Genomic DNA, 20397 nt, shown 5'->3' on the forward strand with positions numbered 1-20397 from the left:
GAATTTTCACACATTCGGGTTTTGTGATTTCTCTGTCATAATGGGCCCGGCACATATGGTTCATAACCCATGTGGGCCTATGGTATAATTTTTCCAATTAAAACTATTGTTAGGTCGATAAAACAAAAAACAATAAAAACGAGTGGAATACACATACCAAAAAGAATGTGATGAACATTAGTAATTTTATTTTGATGGTTAATGAAAAACAAAATAAATGCATCTTGGCATCTTCCGTTGGAAAGCGCAAATAGGGCAGATTTTCAGACAGATATCACTATGATGGGGGGTGAGAGAAAGAAAACGAGGCGTACCTAATGTAACACTACTTAATTAGTCGTTAGTTATAGGACTTTTTTTTTGTTTGGGCCTAGTTATAGGATCATAAGGTAAAAATGAAGAATGAATATTAGATTAGTAGGAGCTAATGATGGAGTTAAGTATGCACGTGTAAGAACTGGGAAGTGAAACCTCCTGTATGGTGAAGAAACTATACAACAAAGCCCTTTGTTGGTGTATACGTATTAATTTTTATTCTTTTATCACAAGCGATACGTATCTTAAGACATAATAAATATATATCTTACTCATAATAAATATCTTAAGATATATATACAGTATACACCTGTATATATATAATAAATAGGCATATAGTAGAAATTAATATGAGTTGTTGTTGTTGCAAATATATAAATCAATCAAAAGATTTAAAACCCACCATTCAATCTTGGTAAGTAACGAAAAAAAAGGGAAGCAAGAAGAACCACAGAAAAGGGGGCTAACAACTAGACACGTAGATCTTCATCTGCCCGTCCATCTAACCTACCACACTCTCATCTTCTTTTTCCCGTGTCAGTTTGTTATATAAGCTCTCACTCTCCGGTATATTTCCAAATACACCTAACTTGTTTAGTACACAACAGCAACATCAAACTCTAATAAACCCAAGTTGGTGTATACTATAATGGTGATGGCTGGTGCTTCTTCTTTGGATGAGATCAGACAGGCTCAGAGAGCTGATGGACCTGCAGGCATCTTGGCTATTGGCACTGCTAACCCTGAGAACCATGTGCTTCAGGCGGAGTATCCTGACTACTACTTCCGCATCACCAACAGTGAACACATGACCGACCTCAAGGAGAAGTTCAAGCGCATGTGTACGTCTTATTAACTTCTACTTTCATTTCCTTTGGCATATATCTTCATTCACATAGTTTAGCTAACAAGTATTTACTATTCACAGGCGACAAGTCGACAATTCGGAAACGTCACATGCATCTGACGGAGGAATTCCTCAAGGAAAACCCACACATGTGTGCTTACATGGCTCCTTCTCTGGACACCAGACAGGACATCGTGGTGGTCGAAGTCCCTAAGCTAGGCAAAGAAGCGGCAGTGAAGGCCATCAAGGAGTGGGGCCAGCCCAAGTCAAAGATCACTCATGTCGTCTTCTGCACTACCTCCGGCGTCGACATGCCTGGTGCTGACTACCAGCTCACCAAGCTTCTTGGTCTCCGTCCTTCCGTCAAGCGTCTCATGATGTACCAGCAAGGTTGCTTCGCCGGCGGTACTGTCCTCCGTATCGCTAAGGATCTCGCCGAGAACAATCGTGGAGCACGTGTCCTCGTTGTCTGCTCTGAGATCACAGCCGTTACCTTCCGTGGTCCCTCTGACACCCACCTTGACTCCCTCGTCGGTCAGGCTCTTTTCAGTGATGGCGCCGCCGCACTCATTGTGGGGTCGGACCCTGACACATCTGTCGGAGAGAAACCCATCTTTGAGATGGTGTCTGCCGCTCAGACCATCCTTCCAGACTCTGATGGTGCCATAGACGGACATTTGAGGGAAGTTGGTCTCACCTTCCATCTCCTCAAGGATGTTCCCGGCCTCATCTCCAAGAACATTGTGAAGAGTCTAGACGAAGCGTTTAAACCTTTGGGGATAAGTGACTGGAACTCCCTCTTCTGGATAGCCCACCCTGGAGGTCCAGCGATCCTAGACCAGGTGGAGATAAAGCTAGGACTAAAGGAAGAGAAGATGAGGGCGACACGTCACGTGTTGAGCGAGTATGGAAACATGTCGAGCGCGTGCGTTCTCTTCATACTAGACGAGATGAGGAGGAAGTCAGCTAAGGATGGTGTGGCCACGACAGGAGAAGGGTTGGAGTGGGGTGTCTTGTTTGGTTTCGGACCAGGTCTCACTGTTGAGACAGTCGTCTTGCACAGCGTTCCTCTCTAAACAGAACGCTTGCCTTCTATCTGCCTACCTACCTACGCAAAACTTTAATCCTGTCTTATGTTTTATATAATATAATCATTATATGTTTACGCAATAATTAAGGAAGAATTCATTTGATGTGATATGTGATATGTGCTGGACAGGTCTATTCGACTGTTTTTGTACTCTCTTTTTTGTGTCTTTTTACAATATTAAATCTATGGGTCTTGAATGACATCAAATCTTTGTTACATCCACAAGGTCTCAAACTCATCATACCGAGATTGAAAACGTTCCTCCTTTGCTGTAAGTTTATCTTGAGGATTCATTTGAGGCTCTGTCGCTGTTGTATCCTCGTCTTCATATTCTCCACCTTGTCTTGCCTTGAGTACCATCTCTTCCGTAGTTGTCCCCATTATCTCGTTTGCTTCCTTCATTTCCACGCATCTATACTTGTCTTCTGAATCCTGACCAGCCCTCACAATATTTACTTAACTGAACATATTCAGAGGAACATTCTGATTAGAAGAGAGGTATAGCAAGGGACTCACACGAGATACAAGTCCAAGCTTCTCAAGCTTTGTGATAGCATCATCCACGTCGAAATTGCAGCTTTCGTTAAATTCTTCTTTGATGAATGCTTCACTTTTCATGTCAAGCTCCTCCTTTCATTGCATCTTTTGAGTCAGCCTCTACATGTATGCGGCTTTCGTATATTCATATAAGAAATTTGCAGAGTACACATACCTTGCTTGTGGGACACCCTTTCTTGATCAGCATGAAAAACGAAATGATGACCTCTTTAACCTACATTTTATCAGTTTGTAAGCAAAAAAAGAAAGAGAATACGACATAAAAAATAACAGGGGATAATTAGCACCTCTTGTTGGATGACTTCATCACACAAGTGAAGCAGAGTACCTCTTCCACTGTCTAGCTGCTTATCATACACAGATCTTGTTATAAGACTTTGATAATCTACCAAGTTTCTTTGAAACCTGTATTTACATATACTTTAGAGATATTCAGGATATAGTGACAAAAGTGGATAAAGGTATCGTTAATATGAGTGTAGATTACGTGAAATATGTTTTAACGCAGTAGGCAACGACTGTGCTAAGTATGGCTGCAATGACTCTGATATCAGCTTTTTTGAGGCTCACTGAACTTACCACTGTGACCTGTAAAAGCAGAGTTGATAAACCACATTTCTCACTGTCTTTTGAATAATGTAACAGAACTGACCAGTCCAATGGCAGCAGAGACAAGAAACTTGACCCAGTCCAGTGGCGTAAGACCTGGATTCTTCTTCTCTGGCTGTGTAGTTATGAGAAATCAGTTAATCTCTAATCACTAAGATACATTTTATCTCAAAGTGTTGGTTTAATGGATGCTCACAAGCACAATTTCCATATCAGCCATTGGAATGGTCTTAAAGTGTTTCACATATATGTTCCTTTCTGATTCCTTCTTCCCTGAGACTCTCCTGTGTGTGTGAGAGAGAATCCAAACCCAAGATGAGAGATCAAAAACTCACAACCCTCTAAATATCACACTACTGCTCTGCTTTCGTACCTGTATACTACAATGATTCTCTCAAAGGTTGGCTCTTGGATGGTTATCTTTTTCATCAAGTTGGAGAGACTGAATCAGTGATCAGAAACAAAGAGACAAGTCAATGATATAATTGTAACAGCTAAGCCTAGATAAAGATTAGTTGAGAACCTGAGCTTGAGCTTCTCTATGCGGATTCTTTCGATGTATAAACTATCCTTCTCTGTTTCAATACTAATATCAATCTGCTCTGACAACCCTACATCATTCTTCTTCCCATAAACAAGTCTTTTTAAACTGAAACAGAGAATTTCTTAGTCTAAAGTTTTGCATTTTGATTGCATTCAAGAGGTATATATATATATACACACACAGCAATAGAAGAGTGCGAGGTGGCTGACCATGTGATGGTGAGTAGAAAGTGCCAAATACGGACAAGGATTGTATCTATTTTGGCTAGGAAGAAGTAAGCTTTCATATGATCTATCCCAAACCCACGTCTGAATATTATATACTTCAAGGGACAAGACAGACATATATCAGATTATTATATATTTGTTAGAGGAAAGCAATTTAATGGATTCATAGTGGACGAACAGAGCAGTTACCTTATCAGCGAAATGAGGAAGATCATCACGCGGAAACTTGGAGAAGTATCTTGTTAACAACTTTGTATCAAGCTACATCAAATATCAATATAGAACTTATGAAGATTTCATTTCCAAAAATCTTGTTGAAGATTGTTATATTGTTGTAGGTAGTACCTTAGCTTCATTAACAACAATAGGAAGATTGAGACGATATTGAGCAGAGAGGGCTACTTGTATTTCTTCATTAGTTATCACTTTGAAGTTGCTCTTCTCCATGACCTAGAAGATGTAAATCGTTTCCATTTCATCGGTACATTTAGAGAAAAGAATGGAGTGGAAACAAAGATAGAACCTGGAATAAATGAAGAAGAAACTGATCTTCAAGAGCATCGATTTCACGAGTAGATAAATTCTGTTGGTTAAGCCTGTGTGCACCACGGACGGGCTCGAAGAGTGAATACAGTTGCTACAAACACAAGCTCTTTTACTAATATGATCTCAAGAAAGAATTGAAGAAGATAGATTGGTGAGATGAATATACCATAAGATCCTCAAAGTGAAGGTGGTACCAAGCTCTAATGGTGCATTCCACTCTTTGGCAAAATCTCAGGAACTCTTCTCTCTCCCATTTGTCCTCTGGTGAACGATCAGAATGTAGAATTGTTTTAAAGAGGAGAAACAGAGGAATGTAGAAACAGAGAAACAATGAAAAGTAGAAAAATGAGACCAAAGTGAAGGGACAAGGCAGTGATGAGTTTGTGCTTTAGAATTGGGATCACAGCTTCTCTCTCTAATCTGATCACCTCTTTTTTCTTCTCCCCCATCTTAATCTTGTGTTTATTTCTGACCAAGAAAAGAACTTGTAGATGCCTTTGAAATGGTAATTTTAAGGAACCAGAAAATGAAAAAACAAAACAAGAAAGCTTCATGGTTTTTTGTTTTGTAAAAATGACCTAGGTGTTCATTTGTAGGTTCACCATTCTTCTCGGAGGGGAAGTTCTTTTGTTGCGTCTCCTCCTCTCACATCTCTTACTTAATTTTTCCTCTTTATTTCCTTGTTGGTTAGTTATTTCCATTTTGTAACAAAAACGAATTTACTATTTCTTTACCTTTAATTGTTTATCAGTAGAGTAGTGAATACGTAATCTAATTTTTCTTAGGTTAAAGTCTAAAATAAAATAAAAGTCTCATTCAAACAAAAACTAAAAGTGGAAATAGGTAAGCAATAAAAACATATGTAGAGAAATAGGATTTTGATATTTGATCATTCATTCATATACAAGCCCCCTCAAAAGCATCGTTGGCGTTCAATCTGAATGGTGACGTGACTGATGTTGTATTCCCTCTTGATGTAGTCAATAACCTTGTCAGATTTCACCTTTGAGACGTGGTTAGAAATGGCTTGAACCTGAGAGCTACTTAGACCAGGACTATCACATTCAGGACGAGGAACACCATATGAGATTCTGCATACGTTTTCAGTTTTGTGTTTAAGCATAAGTAATGGACCATTGTTTACAAAAGGAAGATTAACGAATGTTTGTTTACCACAGCTATATTTTGTTGAGTCAACAAGCCGGTTATTGCAGACACCTATAGACACAAAGACTGCTAGGATCTGTTCTGTACTGCTCACAACTTACCATTACAAATGAGTTATCTAAGTTTAAGCTTAATGTTGAAATTGGGCATTAATCCTCCTAAATGTGCCGAGTGAACTTACACTTAGCACATTTAGGAGGATTGATGGACAACTTAACATCAAGCTTAGACTGAGATTTGATAAATTTGCTATAATGGATAAGCCGCTTGTATTGGTATCATCACTCATCAGTGCCTGAAATGAAAGAAAATGTCAGAAGAGTGATCTCTATCATTAAATATGCAGAGAAGTATCAAAACAACTATCAACTGACCTCAGCAAAATGAGTTACCAGCACAGGTCCTAGCAGTCTCTTGGCTAAAGGATAAACAAAAACTTGAAAGAAGAATATGCCGAGACCTAAAAAAGAAGTGTTAACAGTCTCGAATTCATAGGTAAGAATTCTGCTTACTCATGATTACTTAATTCTCAAACAGATTCAAATCAAAGCAGAGTCTAGTCATCATTTTCAAAAGTTCTTATTACTAAAACATAAGACATCAAGAGCGAGGATGTTCTGCATACCTGAGATAGTAAGAACTGTAGCCACATCATTGGTCTAGTAGCTCAGACCTCCATATCTTCTTGGACTGTTGGCCCATAGTGCAAATATCTGCATAGCCAGATTCCAAGTGATGAAGATTTATTTGTTCGGGCAAGACAAAGCAGTTGCAAAGACTTTAACAGGTACAATTTTCTGTGCAAAGACTAGGTTACCTCGGAGTATGCTGTCTCATGTAGACACAGAATACAATACACAATGATAGATGACATGAGAGGCCAATTCCCAAGGAGAAACCTCATGCTAATTTTCATCCAAAAGTTAACGCTCAAGCCAAAAAGAGCGTTAAAAATGGCACTGCAATAACCACCTAATCAGTCATATTACAGATTAACATGGATACAATAACCAAATTATGTTTAATGATACTAACATGGAGATTATTCCCACGAGTATGATCGGTTTTCTTCCATACCGATCAGAGATAGTCTTGATAAATTTGTTATAAATGGATAAGTCATTTGTATTGGTGACAACAGTGCCTGAAATGAAAGAAATTGCTAGAAGAATTATCTCTATCTTGTTGCATTCAAGTGCAGTACACAAAATCTACAGAGAAGCATCAAAGAAAATATCAAGTAACCCCAACAAAACATCTTGGTAACCAGTACAAGTCCTAGCAGAGCCACTGGCAGGTTTATAGACAAGGTGGATGAAATGATGGGGATTCGCCGAGGCAGCAGCAACAGATAGGTAAGTACCCATCTTCAACTCTTTGCATCTCTCTTCGTTCAAGGTGTTTGCAGTGAAGACATCACTGTACGTAGATATTGGTAGCCGTTGAAATGAAATGCAGACAGGAAGATAGGGACAGTTGAATATGGAGACATAACAATATTGATCTATCTTTATGATTTGGAATGGTTCTTTCTGTTGGAGTTATGATCCAATTCCTAAGTTGCTAAAGTCTAATGTCGACTATTGACTTGAGCTGAGTTTGAATTTGGATTGGAGGAGCTAAACCGGTTTGGTTATTGAAAGAAGGAAGGATTGAGTTCGGTTTAATCATTGAAGCTGAAGACTCGACTTGGTTTAGAGGGTTTGACGTTGACTATAAAAAGGACTCGTCTTCTTCTTTTCTGTTCAATCCTCTGTAACAAACATTGTATCTTCTTCTTCTTCCTCTGATCTTGAGCTTGTAACGGTGTGTGTAAAAGCTTGAGAAACTCCATTGATATAGTGAATTGCTGGTCAGAATCCAGCCGAGACGTAGGCTTACTCATCCCGAGTAGCTGAACTCGTAAATCCTCTGTGTCACTTTCTTCTTTGAGTGTTTCTTGTTTTGAGAGTGAGAGAGGTTCGTGTGCGTGAGATCACAAATCGATCAAGGTTTAAGGTTCGTTTGGTAACACTTTCATTTACCAAATGCAATTCTCTCTTCTTTTTGTCAGTCACGTGAATCTTTCTTTCAATAATTTTCCGTGTCTTTTATTAGGTGAAGGCATCACCACAATTTATAGAGCCGAGAGTAATGGCGTGGAAAGGTCCACAACATCTGTGAGACAGTACCTTTTGTCGCACGTTTGATTGGTTTTGTAACTTTGCTAAAATCAAGACGTTGATTGGTATTGTCCAACAATTTTTATGCGAAATGGAATTCACTAATTTGAGAGAGAAGGTGAAATGACAAAATGTAAAAAACAAAAAAGGTAGCTGGAGTATCCTCACTTTCTTCCTAATCCATATCTCAAAACCTAAATATGTACAAAACCAAAGTTCCTCTGTAACTTTCTATGTACAGGCACAGAAATGAAAACTAAGAAACCCATGTTGGGTTTTGTATATCTTAAAGATGACCAGATGCTTCTGCAACACAAAACTTTAGAAACATGGTTACGGATTCCATGACCTTGGATACAACTTGCCTAGTGGGTCATGGAGACCAGAGTTCTGGCGGCTCTGGTTCATCCACACTACATCATCTGGCATCAAAGATGTTGTAGGGTTGCTACCGCTCAAGTAATCAAGCGGGTTCGCAGGCTGAACCAAATTGCTGCTTACTTGAGTTGAACCTCCCCCCATCAGCATTCCGTAGTTACCAGACGCAACCATTTGATGACTTGAACTTTCTGGCTCGAAAGCAGATCTGGATGGGCGCAGTTGACTGCATTGAGAGAGAACAGAGAATAAGCTTTGATCTGAACTACTTCCCCTATGAATTATTTGCTCTGCGTTATTAGCAACTCTGAGAAGGCTCGGATCTCTCTCGGTCCCGGTTTGACTGCCTTGGCTTGTACATCCGACACCGTTTGTGTTTGCCCACATGCTCCTAAATTGCCAATTCTGATTTAACAAAGGCCCGGTGCTCAACAGGGGCTGTGCGGTAACTCCTATCTGAGTACAATTGGGGTTCCAGTCTGGCCGCTGCATCAAGAATCCACGGTAAATGTTGTCTGACATGCTTCCTTGGCCAAAGGCGTCAACCTGTCTCTGCTGGTCCTGGGGAAATGCATGAGATGCAGGAATCTGATCCTGGAACTGACCAGAAAATTGATTGCCCACCATCATATTGTTGTTTCCTTCCTGCTGAAAACCAATGCCCATAATTTGTTTATGCTCCTCGTTAAGTGGGACTTTGAGAAGAGGATGAAGCTGCTCAGTGGTGCGAGATACCATACCCTGGCCATTAAACAAAGACTGTAGTATTTCATTTTGGTTGTTGTTAGGGAAAGAACCAAAACTGTTGTTTGCATTTCGCTGCAACATCTTCCTCCTATCAACTTCTTCAGGCATGTTCGATTCCAGGTCTATGAAACAGTTTTTAGCTACTTCATCACCTTCAGGATGGTGTATGATTGACAATCCACCACTGGGGGTGTAAGCTTGACGGCTAATGTAGGACTGCCTAATCCCTCCCACTGGCTGCCACACATCTCCACCAGAACAAAACTGCGACCCTTCTCCAAGGCTTGTAGCAATACACGGAATCCTCTCGTCTAACGAAGCATTCTCTAGTTCTGGTGCACAGTGCTTGCCTACATGATCTGCATCTTCGAGATCTGAAGCATGGGGCTCATTAGGAAATGAAGCCTGTGGGAGAGACTGACCTTGTATAGAGCTGGAATAATTATTTACTTCAACATCTGTTCGGTTAAAGCTGTGACACCTGCTGGGAGAACAAGGAGAAGAATATTGTTTCTCTTCTCTATCCTCGTGATTGATGTTATTTCCACAATCTGGTGATGAAACCTGTGAGGAGTGTGTACCAACTAGCAAGCAGCGACCTGAATCTGTGATTTGGTCACCATAAGACGAAGAATCCTTTGAAGGGGAGTGATTCTTGCCAGAAATTTGACTGAAAATTCCAGAATCTTCACCATCTGGTGCCATATCACCACTCTGATTAGGATTCAAACTTTCTCCATTATTGTATTGAACATCATGCTTCTGCAGAGGGTTTTCTGCAGCATACTGTTGTTGTTTATCCTGTACCCAAGAAAGTCATTAATAACATGGGTACACCGAAACAATAAATAATACATGTTAATAGAGAAGACAAACCTCCATCCACAGATTGCATTTTTCCTTCAGTTCCCTTCCCATAGAGCTGATTATATCTCGTTTCTGTAACTGTAGCCTTTTCCATATTGCATATGCTGCAGGAAGATCTTTAACAAGATGCAGCCTGCATGAAACAACCAAAGTTTCAGGAAATCAGACTTAATGGCTTATTGAAGGAATTTAGTGAAGATTTAGGTTGTTTCACCAGAACACTGACCAGTGAGCGTTCAGTTTCTTCTGTTCTTCTTCCACAAAAACTCCGTATGGTTGAACATCTAAACTATCGATGTTACCGAAGATTCGATTAAGTGCTCTCGACTGAATGCTTTTACCAGACTGCTTCATGCTTGTGACAATTTGATGCTGCTTCTTGCTTATCTGAATATATAAAATGCAATTAAAAGCTTGATCAATAGGCACATCAATTACATGAACGGCAACTGCACATTCAACACAACAAAAGCCACAGAGGATAGCAATCGTTTGTTTTCCAAACAGCTCCAAGATAAGGTCCTACTTCCAAATACAATGCACGCAGCTGTCTAATGGAATCAGGACATTCTAATAATTTTCAAGCTAATTAATTTAGATAGCCAGTTTACTGCTGCTTGATGATTGACAACATTCGGATGAACTAAAATACAGTAAGAAACGCCAAAGAATAACTAACCTTAAGATAGGACATGTATTTAGCACCATCAGTTTGCTGAATGCTATCTTTCGGCAACACGTTCTTCTTTCTAACTTTTCCACCCACGTTTACACCATTATTTTGAGTTTTTTCTTTCTCTAAACCAGAGCGCTTGGACCTAAGTTGGATAGGAAGAATTAGTATGCAGGTCTGGGGCAAGGAAAAGAATACTAACAGAAATTGCGTACACATGTGAAGAGTAAGTGTTCAGCACCTTCTCTGAACCTCTCCACACCTCACAACAGGAGAAATCATATTATCACTACTGTCTGGTTTATCATCTTCATTCCAGGAACTCGACCCCGAGGCAGCAGTCAGACCCTGGCAGCTACCGTTCACTTGTGCATTGCCCCCTCTTGATCTCCTGAAAAATAAATGTAAGCAATAGGTGATTCATTGATACTAGTTACAAATAATGAACTAAGATCTTGATAAAGGCATCACTAGACTCAAGCTCAATATAAATCCATTTCCTGTAAGGCTCATACTATAATCAACAACGGTTATAGCTTGACTATTCTTTCTTCACCAAACTACATAACTTTGCAATAAATCTGCTTGGTTACATTACACTTCAACAGTTCTCCTTTTAAATAGAAAATTGTAAAGGACTGACCCCCACATCATTTTGACAATATCCTTCTCTGGATCTTTGCAGCTTTCCCATTTCTCCTTCAATGTCTGCAAATAATCTATAATACTACCAGAAACAATGGAAAGAGGAGTTACAATCATGTGGACAAACATTTCAAGTGCTCCTATAATTTAAATAGAGAAAACAGCACATACTCTTGATGATATTTCTCTAAATTCGAGTAATATCTCCTTTTATCAGCCCTCAGGCATTCCTCCCGTGAAACGATTTGATCTGGATGAGCTTTACCGGAGCAGACAGCTGTTCCCCTGAAACCACAATTTAGATTCAAAACGGAGTCGAATTTCTGAGCATAAATTAGACCATCACTAAGTATACGGTTTATAATGAGGATGCGAAGGCAGATCACGGATGTTGGCATTAAATCAAGCTCTATTTTGGTATAGGCAAGCAATCACAGAGTGCATTCTAGGAATCCAAACCAAAAAGTCCAGTGTAACTAACCAATCAAGAGAAGGATTTCCAAAATGAAAATTCTCGCCATCAAGCAATGCTTGTACAACTTGCTCCACATCAACTCCCTCAGGGAGAAATTGCCGCAGATAATTTCTTTCACCATCAGACAGACAAGATCGCCAAACCTGAGGAAAAAGAAAAATAAGCGGAGATTAAAATGATGAAAACTTATCATTTCAAAGGTGTACGCAGATGGTAGACAAGAATAGCACTGTACTATTACCTCATTAGAAAGCACCTCCGACAGATTTTCCAACTGGAAAGTTTCATGCGGGACAGGGCATACTTGTGCCAAGACATTACGCCTAGGAGGAACGACATCAACAAATTCACGAAGATGCCTAAAACTTAGACCAACTTGTTCCTTCTTAGAGACTACTTTACTTCGGTTGCGATCCCATTCAAGAGTGATGTGATCACCGGAACGCAAAGCACCATCTGGTGAAGCATTCTTTTTCCTTTTTGCTCTGTAATGCTCCCGAGAACTGGTACCAATAACATTGGCACTGTTCATCCGCTTTCTCCTCTGATCAGCTGCCATTCTGAGTCGTCCACAGAGAAGAAAAAGAAAAACCAATGTGAAAAATTGTAACAAGCGATGCAAAGAATTGAAATTTATGCATAAGGGTCCAAATTGAAAAAAATGAAGTAACAACATCTGATTCAGGAATCAAAGTACTTACTTTTACGGCTGATTGAGAAGAGAGCGACGAATAGTTTATTCTTTGATCGATTGTGTCTGAAATATCCAATCTTTTGTTTCTATCTGACAAACCAAAACCCGAGAGAGAGATCGAGGAGGAGGAGATACAATCAGGGGGAGTAAGCAATGCGATAAAGTAAGAAACCCAAGTCCAATTTAATGATTGAAGAAGAGAGGGATGATGAAATTGGTGGCGATTGGAGAAAACCTAAAGTAGAGAAGCAAGGGAGAGTATACCTGGAGACAAGACGACCGCAGAGAAGAGAAGAGAAGAGAAGAGGAGAGATTTTGTTTGGGAGGAGGAAGATAAGGCAAAAGAGGATTTTTTTGTTGGGCTCCGTTAAGTAGCCGTCAAACACCCTGCTGCTTCGCTCCCCATGGACCACTGCCTCGGTTTCGATTTTCCTACCCTTATTTGTTCCTCCCACCGTACCGAACCGAACTTAACCGATTTGTTTTTTTCTTTTTTTCTTTTGAGATTTCCTTGAATATCCAAAAATAAAAGGAAAATAAAAGAGTAAAAGGATGGGCCTTTGGGAGAAAGATGGGCTTTGCGATAACGATTTCAAGGTCAACGTACAGACAGCAGCTGGTCAAATCTCTTCTTTCTCTTCACACACTGGCAGTGAGTGGTACATAATTCTTGAACAAAAAAAATTTCAACCGAGATTCCATAGAAAAATCTTTGATTAGAATCTATAAAAATCTTTGATTAGAATCTGTTAAGTCTTTAAAAAACTCAAACTCTCACTAATCCTCCTTAAATTTGTGTATCATTTTAGTTTTGAAAAACCATGGAATAGGCAACTTTTGTAGTTAAAATCTGTTTCCTTTTGAATTTCCGGAAATACCGCAGATCTTTCACAGATAAGTGATCTGATTTCTCAGGGAAAAATCTCTGATTTGATTTCAACATGGTTAATATTTCTTTAAATAAATTGGGCCTTAGAAAGCCCATCCATTGATCCGACAGAATTATTTAGGAGGGAAACCGAAAAGTTGAAATCGCCGGGAAAGAAAGAGGACAAACATTTATTTCGTGTCTACTTTCCTCCTTGAAATAAAAAAAGAATTAATTATACCAAAAAAAAGAGGAGAAAAAAAAAACTCTCATCTTCGTCGTCTTCACAGTTTCAATCTCGCGCTGCTTAGTCTCCTTCCGTCTCTTCTTCTCCGCTAGCTTTTCCAGGTACGTCTGTCTCTCTAACCTCTCAATATTTGCCCATTTCCTCGTAATACTGTTCCGTTCGTGTCTCGATTTGTGGAACCCTTTTGTTGGAATTTCGAGGGTTTTGTTTTCAGGGGAAAAAGAGTGATCGATGGCTGGAAAAAGGAAACGAGCTAATGCTCCTGACCAAACAGAGCGAAGATCGAGTGTTCGGGTTCAGAAAGTGAGACAGAAAGCGTTAGATGAGAAGGCGCGTTTAGTACAGGAGAGGGTTAAGCTCCTCAGTGACAGAAAGAGTGAAATTTGTGTCGATGACACTGAGTTACATGAGAAAGAAGAGGAAAATGTCGATGGGAGCCCTAAACGAAGAAGCCCTCCAAAGCTAACCGCAATGCAGAAAGGAAAGCAGAAATTGAGTGTTTCTCTGAATGGTAAGGACGTGAACTTGGAACCTCATCTCAAAGTGACAAAGTGTCTGAGGTTATTTAACAAGCAATATCTCCTCTGTGTCCAGGTTTGTGGTTTTTCCTTTTTTTGTCTCTAGGCTCTAGCAATGCTGATAATAAATTTCGTTTTTGCTGTGTTGTTGACCTGTTTTGATCCTCTTTTTTATTGTAGGCTAAGTTGAGCAGGCCTGATTTGAAGGGTGTAACTGAGGCAAGTCATGATTTTTCTTACCTCTGGCCTTAGTTGCCTCATGCAACATTGTTTTGTCTATCAAGAAATGGAAGATGTCACAATGTTTTGTTAAGCAACATGTATCATTATACTTTGTGTTCTTGTAAATATGATGGTTTGTCTATTCTGTAATCTTCAATGCAAGTTGACTTAAGCCTTTAAGAAAATTTCCAGATGATAAAAGCTAAGGCGATATTGTACCCAAGAAAAATAATCGGTGACCTTCCAGGTTGGTTGGTAGTTGTGCTTTTACAACTTTGTTTCTTTCCCTAAATTTTAATTCCAAGCCAGCATAAGCTTTGGTCTTAAGATTTTTACAGAAAAGTTTTCATTATTATGTTCTGACTTCTGATCACATTGGCTTGCAGGTATAGACGTTGGACACCGTTTTTTTTCAAGAGCTGAAATGTGTGCTGTAGGATTCCATAACCATTGGCTAAATGGCATTGATTATATGTCAATGGAATACGAAAAAGTAATACAACTTGTCTTTTTGTTATTGTATTTGATCCCAAAATATAAGATATTTCGTTTCATTTTTCATTTATTTACTCATAAATCTGACTTTTTTCTTCCCACTATAGGAGTATAGTAACTACAAATTACCGCTTGCTGTTTCTATTGTTATGTCGGGCCAGTACGAGGATGATCTAGACAATGCAGATACAGTGACTTACACTGGACAGGGAGGGCATAACTTAACTGGTAATAAACGTCAGATAAAGGATCAACTTTTAGAACGAGGGAATTTGGCGCTAAAGGTATGTTTTATTTCTTTATGCTTATTAAGAATGTAATTTTTTTTTCTAGCTCTCCCTACTCTTCTTGTTGTGCTCATTAAGCTAGTCTTTTAGTTCATACACCTCATCGTTCTTGACATATAATTATGTTTTACTTGCATCTTTTACAGCACTGCTGCGAATATAATGTGCCTGTCAGAGTAACTCGTGGTCACAATTGCAAAAGTAGCTATACCAAACGAGTATACACTTATGATGGACTGTACAAGGTACTGGTGCACATATTCCTTTATTATTATTCGTTTGAGTAACTTTTATCTAATATTGCATCTGATAAAGGCGATTCACAAGGAAAAATTGTTTCTCAGGACTACATCTAAGGTCTTATGTTTTTTCCTTACTCATTGGTGTAACTCTGGTCCATTTCCATACTTTCTTCGTACAGGTTGAAAAGTTCTGGGCACAAAAGGGCGTTTCAGGATTTACAGTGTATAAGTACCGACTGAAACGATTGGAGGGGCAACCAGAACTAACTACTGATCAGGTCTGTATGTTCTCCTGTGTTATGGTTTATGATAGCTGATGTTTTTAATAAATCGTTCCATATACCAAAGTTCCATTTTCCTTGTGTGGATATCTGGTGCGACATTGTTTAGATAAGCTATTTCATTTCCACATAGTTACTCAATGTTCTGAACATATAACGTAGCTCATTCAAAAGACGCCTTTTAAACTAAATAAGTCCCTTCAAAACCAAGATTTGATATTTTTTTCATCTGAACATGGTTTATCATTGAGGAAAGATATCTATGAAATCTTTTTAGTTTTGCTATAAATTCACGGAGTAAATTGTTTACCATTATGTCTGTCACTCTTATTCTGTCATTGCTAAAAAGCTGTCTTATTAATTATATATTCTTCCAGAGAAAATCTCTGATCTATCTCATAAGAGAATTTTATTTATTCGAGCCAACATTTGCAAACCTCAAGAAATAAGTTTTTATCGCATTTCCTTTTTTCTTAGACTTGCTGTATTCTTGGCTTTTTTTTACCATTTAGTTTCTGTACCGAACATGTGGTCAGCTCACCTGTCATTTACATTTGACTATTAACTGAATCAATTATTTCTATTATTAATTTTCTAAATCTTCTGGTGTTGTGAATGCTGTTTTGTAGAATTGTTTGTGTTTCTTTGGCAATATCAATTATGTTCTGATTTCTAACCGGGATCAGAGAATGCATGTGGTTACTATGAATAGGTCTATATTTATGCATTTTTTACTTGAGGTTTGTTTCTTGTCATTGCAGGTCAACTTTGTTGCTGGACGCATACCAACGAGTACTTCAGAAATTGAGGGGTACCTGTTCAATTGATTTCCATGTGGTATTGTACAATCAGTTGCATTTTAACATCCATTAATGTCATGTTTTTTGTGAAGTTTGGTATGTGAGGACATCTCCGGAGGGCTAGAATTTAAGGGTATCCCCGCCACTAATCGTGTTGATGATTCACCAGTTTCACCAACATCTGGTAAGTTGGAGCAGAACTAGAAAGTAATATTAGTATCCACTTTATGATATTATATGAGCTGAATTCTCCTTTTTTGAGTATCAGGTTTCACATACATCAAATCTTTGATTATTGAGCCTAATGTCATAATTCCAAAGAGTTCAACTGGGTGTAACTGCCGAGGCAGCTGCACTGACTCAAAGAAATGTGCATGTGCTAAGCTTAATGGGGGTAACTTTCCATATGTTGACCTTAATGATGGCAGGTGATATTCCTTGTAGAGCCATTTACTCATGTTCCTTCATTTGTATAACCTTTGCGTATTATTTTGAACTGAAGTTTGCATTGAGAGTACAAAATTAGTCTGCTTTACTGCTATTGTTCTTACCATTCTTTTTTCCATGAAATTTGACTATTAGAGTACTTGGTGTAATGTTGGAGTAATGTTTACAGTTGAACATTGTTTGGGTTGATTTTCTGTTTTTTTCTTTTCAGATTAATTGAGTCTCGAGATGTTGTATTTGAATGTGGTCCTCACTGTGGGTGTGGGCCAAAATGTGTCAACCGAACTTCTCAGAAGCGTCTAAGATTCAATCTTGAGGTATGTATTGGTTAAGACTTCGTAAGGAAGAACCACTTGCCACTAAAGTTGAAACGAAGTACACTTGGATTTAATCATATAGTCCACTATCCTTTATCTGTTAATAATTAAAATGCATAATCCAGTGTGTGTCATTTGATGTCCTTCCAAATCTGAGCTTAATCACAATCTGAAGCTTGTGTTTTGGTCTGTGGCCTCAAACAGGTTTTCCGCTCTGCAAAGAAGGGTTGGGCAGTTAGATCATGGGAGTACATACCAGCTGGTTCACCAGTATGTGAGTACATAGGAGTTGTCAGGAGAACTGCTGATGTGGATACTATCTCTGACAATGAATACATATTTGAGATTGACTGCCAACAGACAATGCAAGGTCTTGGTGGAAGACAGGTAACATAGAGATGCTTAATTTACTATGTGATTATTATTGAATCAAGCATATAAGTTTTTGAGGTATATCTCCTTGTTTTTCTTCGCCAACAGAGAAGACTAAGAGATGTTGCTGTACCAATGAATAATGGAGTCAGTCAGAGCAGTGAAGATGAGAATGCGCCAGAGTTCTGCATTGATGCTGGTTCAACAGGAAACTTTGCTAGGTTTATAAATCACAGTTGTGAACCAAACCTATTTGTTCAGTGCGTCCTGAGTTCTCACCAGGATATAAGGCTTGCCCGTGTGGTTCTTTTCGCAGCTGACAACATTTCCCCAATGCAGGTACTGAGAGAAACTCATCTGTGAGGGTGACTCATTCGAACATTCCCTTTATAAAATAAATCTTACTACATTCTCTGTCTCAATTGTAGGAGCTCACTTACGACTATGGATATGCGCTTGATAGCGTTCATGGACCGGATGGGAAGGTGAAGCAGCTCGCTTGCTACTGTGGAGCGCTAAATTGTAGGAAACGCCTTTACTAACAAAGGCTATTGGTGAACTTATTTTTTGGTCACTCTATTTTGGGGAGTACATAGATAGCAACTATCTCCCAAGTGGAAGAACCCTTCACATTTTATTTAAGGGACTTTAGCTTCTTCTGCAGCGTACGTGCTGCCTTTTTCGGCATTGTTGTTTCCTGAATTCTATTGTTGCCATTGGCATCTTATCTATCGGGTCAACAATATTAATCATCTCTTTTTCTTATTTGCTGTGTTAACCTAAAGATTTGATGTGACTGGCTTATGATAGATATTAGATACAGTAGACGTAGCATATCGTTTGTCAAAACAAATTTGATTTCTTAATCATCAAATACCTATCAAATACCACATTCAAGAAACATAAAGAAAACGTAACAAATCAGCAAGCTAAGGTTGATGATCTTCAACATTCCTCTGGATCTTCCTTGGCTCTGGCACGATACTGTCGGCCAGGTCTTTTTGTGACATGTTGAGCTGTTTCTGGTTCATCTTCTTCCATAGCAGAAATGGTGCAGTCTTCTATAGTATCAACAGCTATTGCAACTCTTCTTCCCTCACAATCCTTGTCTATATTTTCTACTTTACTCTCAGCCATTGGTTTTCTCTTTGGTACGAAAGCCACTGATCTTGGAAGCTCCATCAGAGGGTCTACAAGGGACTCGTCTTTGCTCCTAATCATGTTGAGAAAGTCCATGTATGCTTTCCTGTTGGATTCTTCATCAACCTCACCTGACTCGAATGTATATCGAGTGTATTTTGATGGGTTCCGCATATAATCTGGAATCCCAGTCGGATAGACTGCCTCTACTTTATCTTCGTTAGGGGAACTTGCCTCCATCACAGAATCGTTGTCACCTTCAGTCAAGGTCCTATCTTTGACATCAGAACTAAACCTAACACGCTTTGGCGACTTAGAATCATCAGCCTGGTTTTCTCTCCTCTTCAATATCGGTTTCAGCCCATTCTCATCTGAAGAGCCAACATGTGACTCCTTGAAAGCCCCCAGCAAGTTATCTTCAGACACCACAAAAGGTTTCTCGTTTTCCGTCGACATGGACAGATTATCCTGAAGTTCCTGCAACAAGACAATCTTCTCTTAGCAAACACATTTGGTATAAAAAAACACTTCTCTAATGATAATCAACATGCTATCACAAATTTTACAAAGTGGAAGAGAGTAAAAGTACCTCAGAGACATGTAAAGAATTCAACTTGTTAACAGCTTCTGCGTCCTCTTTAAGCCTAAGCTTTGCTGCTATGAGATTAGCTCGAGGGTCCTTCTCTCTTTCATTGAAAGAAGCTGGAAGCTCCACCCACTCGTCTGCTTCAGTCTCATAGTCGTCATTCACATCCTTCATGCAACAGTACACTTTTTCACCTAATGCCACTTTGTCATTATCATCTAGCTCTTCCTGAAAATATAGAAAAACCAAAGCTTAGCCTCGGAGATACTAAAAATATCAATGAGAGCAATTCAACAACACAAAAAGACTATAGATATAAATACCTCCATATCAAGAGTAGAGTCCATCCCAATTGAGTTTTTGATCTCCCACTCTTCGTCATCGTAATCACTCGGCTTCTGCAATTCACTAGACCTTCCTTTTTCCTCATCTATGCTCAAATCATCTGATTCATGCTCCTGCTTTCCATTATCCGAGAAGCTGTTCAATGATTCAGAAAGTTCCTTTTCTCCGCTCCGTTGGTTTCCATCGATCTCGTCTTCCGCGAGACACCAGAGAGAGCTCACAGGTGCTGAAGACGTAGAAGATGATGCAAGAGATCCAAAAACCTTGTCTATCCTCACTCTGAAACTCTCATCCATTGCAAAAACGAATTTTTGGGACGACGATGGCAAACGCTGGGGAATTTTATTCGGTGTTGGGATATATAAGCCTATGTGGCCAAACACAAACCGACCTTTTCACATCGTACCGTAGTGTGAACTAATGGGCCAGATTAAAGTCCAGTTATGTTATTGGGCTTATTAAAAGGCCTAACCCATTTAACTTGAAATTCGTCGTTAATCTCAACCTTCTCTCACCTCAGTTCCACGCGTAAGCGTGTGCTTGCTGATACAGGCTGAAGAATCATTTCGATTTCTTCACACTTTTTTTTGTCCGATTTATGATCCGTACGTTGGAGCGTAACGTCAGTTCTAAGAGCATCTCCATAGATTATAATTTTTGGAGTTTTTCTTCACTGAAATAATATA

At 39.2% G+C, this 20397-nt stretch overlaps 5 protein-coding genes and 1 long non-coding RNA gene across 11 annotated transcripts; 3 read left to right on the forward strand and 3 right to left on the reverse strand.

Annotated features, from left to right (window-relative positions):
- Positions 1 to 678: 678 nt before the first annotated feature.
- On the forward strand, positions 679 to 2467 carry TT4 (Chalcone and stilbene synthase family protein). The gene is made up of 2 exons (NM_121396.4): positions 679 to 1157; positions 1244 to 2467. Exons 1-2 carry the CDS (start codon positions 965 to 967, stop codon positions 2236 to 2238), a joined length of 1188 nt encoding a protein of 395 aa, NP_196897.1. The 5' UTR covers positions 679 to 964; the 3' UTR covers positions 2239 to 2467.
- Positions 2466 to 7956, reverse strand: AT5G13940 (aminopeptidase; the record flags this gene model as incomplete). Of its 2 annotated transcripts, NM_121397.6 has the most annotated exons (22): positions 7668 to 7956; positions 7119 to 7407; positions 6721 to 6862; positions 6577 to 6616; positions 6278 to 6363; positions 6085 to 6198; positions 5955 to 5989; positions 5691 to 5827; positions 4903 to 4997; positions 4714 to 4827; positions 4536 to 4640; positions 4380 to 4451; positions 4173 to 4285; positions 3943 to 4068; positions 3793 to 3861; positions 3616 to 3703; positions 3463 to 3534; positions 3298 to 3398; positions 3098 to 3215; positions 2965 to 3024; positions 2769 to 2882; positions 2466 to 2684 (listed from the first exon to the last, which is right to left on the reverse strand). In NM_121397.6, the coding sequence occupies exons 1-22, from the start codon at positions 7786 to 7788 to the stop codon at positions 2466 to 2468; spliced, it is 2430 nt and encodes an 809-aa protein (NP_196898.5). In that variant the 5' UTR covers positions 7789 to 7956. The 2 variants fall into 2 exon arrangements, with proteins under 2 accessions (NP_196898.5, NP_001332332.1); NM_001343301.1 differs by lacking the exons at positions 7119 to 7407; positions 7668 to 7956 and adding an exon at positions 6939 to 7091.
- AT5G02125 lies at positions 7527 to 8054 on the forward strand. Its single transcript, NR_142574.1, has 2 exons — positions 7527 to 7901; positions 8001 to 8054. It is a non-coding gene; the product is annotated as an other RNA (long non-coding RNA).
- On the reverse strand, positions 8047 to 12938 carry AT5G13950 (nuclear factor kappa-B-binding protein). Of its 4 annotated transcripts, none has more exons than NM_121398.3 (11): positions 12809 to 12938; positions 12552 to 12634; positions 12092 to 12410; positions 11857 to 11993; positions 11547 to 11660; positions 11374 to 11457; positions 10972 to 11121; positions 10737 to 10875; positions 10284 to 10444; positions 10067 to 10190; positions 8047 to 9991 (listed from the first exon to the last, which is right to left on the reverse strand). In NM_121398.3, the coding sequence occupies exons 3-11, from the start codon at positions 12407 to 12409 to the stop codon at positions 8399 to 8401; spliced, it is 2820 nt and encodes a 939-aa protein (NP_196899.2). In that variant the 5' UTR covers position 12410; positions 12552 to 12634; positions 12809 to 12938; the 3' UTR covers positions 8047 to 8398. The 4 variants fall into 4 exon arrangements, with proteins under 4 accessions (NP_196899.2, NP_001331013.1, NP_001078580.1 ...); NM_001085111.1 differs by having other exon boundaries at positions 8234 to 9991; positions 12552 to 12630; positions 12809 to 12884; NM_001203377.1 differs by having other exon boundaries at positions 8354 to 9991; positions 11329 to 11457; positions 12809 to 12928.
- Positions 12939 to 13564: 626 nt separating this feature from the next.
- On the forward strand, positions 13565 to 18453 carry SUVH4 (histone-lysine N-methyltransferase, H3 lysine-9 specific SUVH4-like protein). Of its 2 annotated transcripts, NM_121399.3 has the most exons (15): positions 13606 to 13760; positions 13874 to 14253; positions 14358 to 14396; positions 14592 to 14646; positions 14786 to 14892; positions 15002 to 15178; positions 15328 to 15426; positions 15603 to 15701; positions 16466 to 16515; positions 16597 to 16688; positions 16773 to 16932; positions 17163 to 17268; positions 17473 to 17655; positions 17749 to 17979; positions 18069 to 18453. In NM_121399.3, the coding sequence occupies exons 2-15, from the start codon at positions 13891 to 13893 to the stop codon at positions 18180 to 18182; spliced, it is 1875 nt and encodes a 624-aa protein (NP_196900.1). In that variant the 5' UTR covers positions 13606 to 13760; positions 13874 to 13890; the 3' UTR covers positions 18183 to 18453. The 2 variants fall into 2 exon arrangements, with proteins under 2 accessions (NP_001332445.1, NP_196900.1); NM_001343303.1 differs by having other exon boundaries at positions 13565 to 13760; positions 14358 to 14646; positions 18069 to 18410.
- Positions 18394 to 20067, reverse strand: AT5G13970 (midasin-like protein). The gene is made up of 3 exons (NM_121400.4): positions 19690 to 20067; positions 19370 to 19594; positions 18394 to 19257 (listed from the first exon to the last, which is right to left on the reverse strand). The coding sequence occupies exons 1-3, from the start codon at positions 20005 to 20007 to the stop codon at positions 18586 to 18588; spliced, it is 1215 nt and encodes a 404-aa protein (NP_196901.1). The 5' UTR covers positions 20008 to 20067; the 3' UTR covers positions 18394 to 18585.
- Between the last annotated feature and the right edge of the window lie 330 nt (positions 20068 to 20397).

Source organism: Arabidopsis thaliana, chromosome 5 (assembly GCF_000001735.4).
Source record: "Arabidopsis thaliana chromosome 5, partial sequence".
Lineage (NCBI taxonomy): Eukaryota > Viridiplantae > Streptophyta > Magnoliopsida > Brassicales > Brassicaceae > Arabidopsis > Arabidopsis thaliana.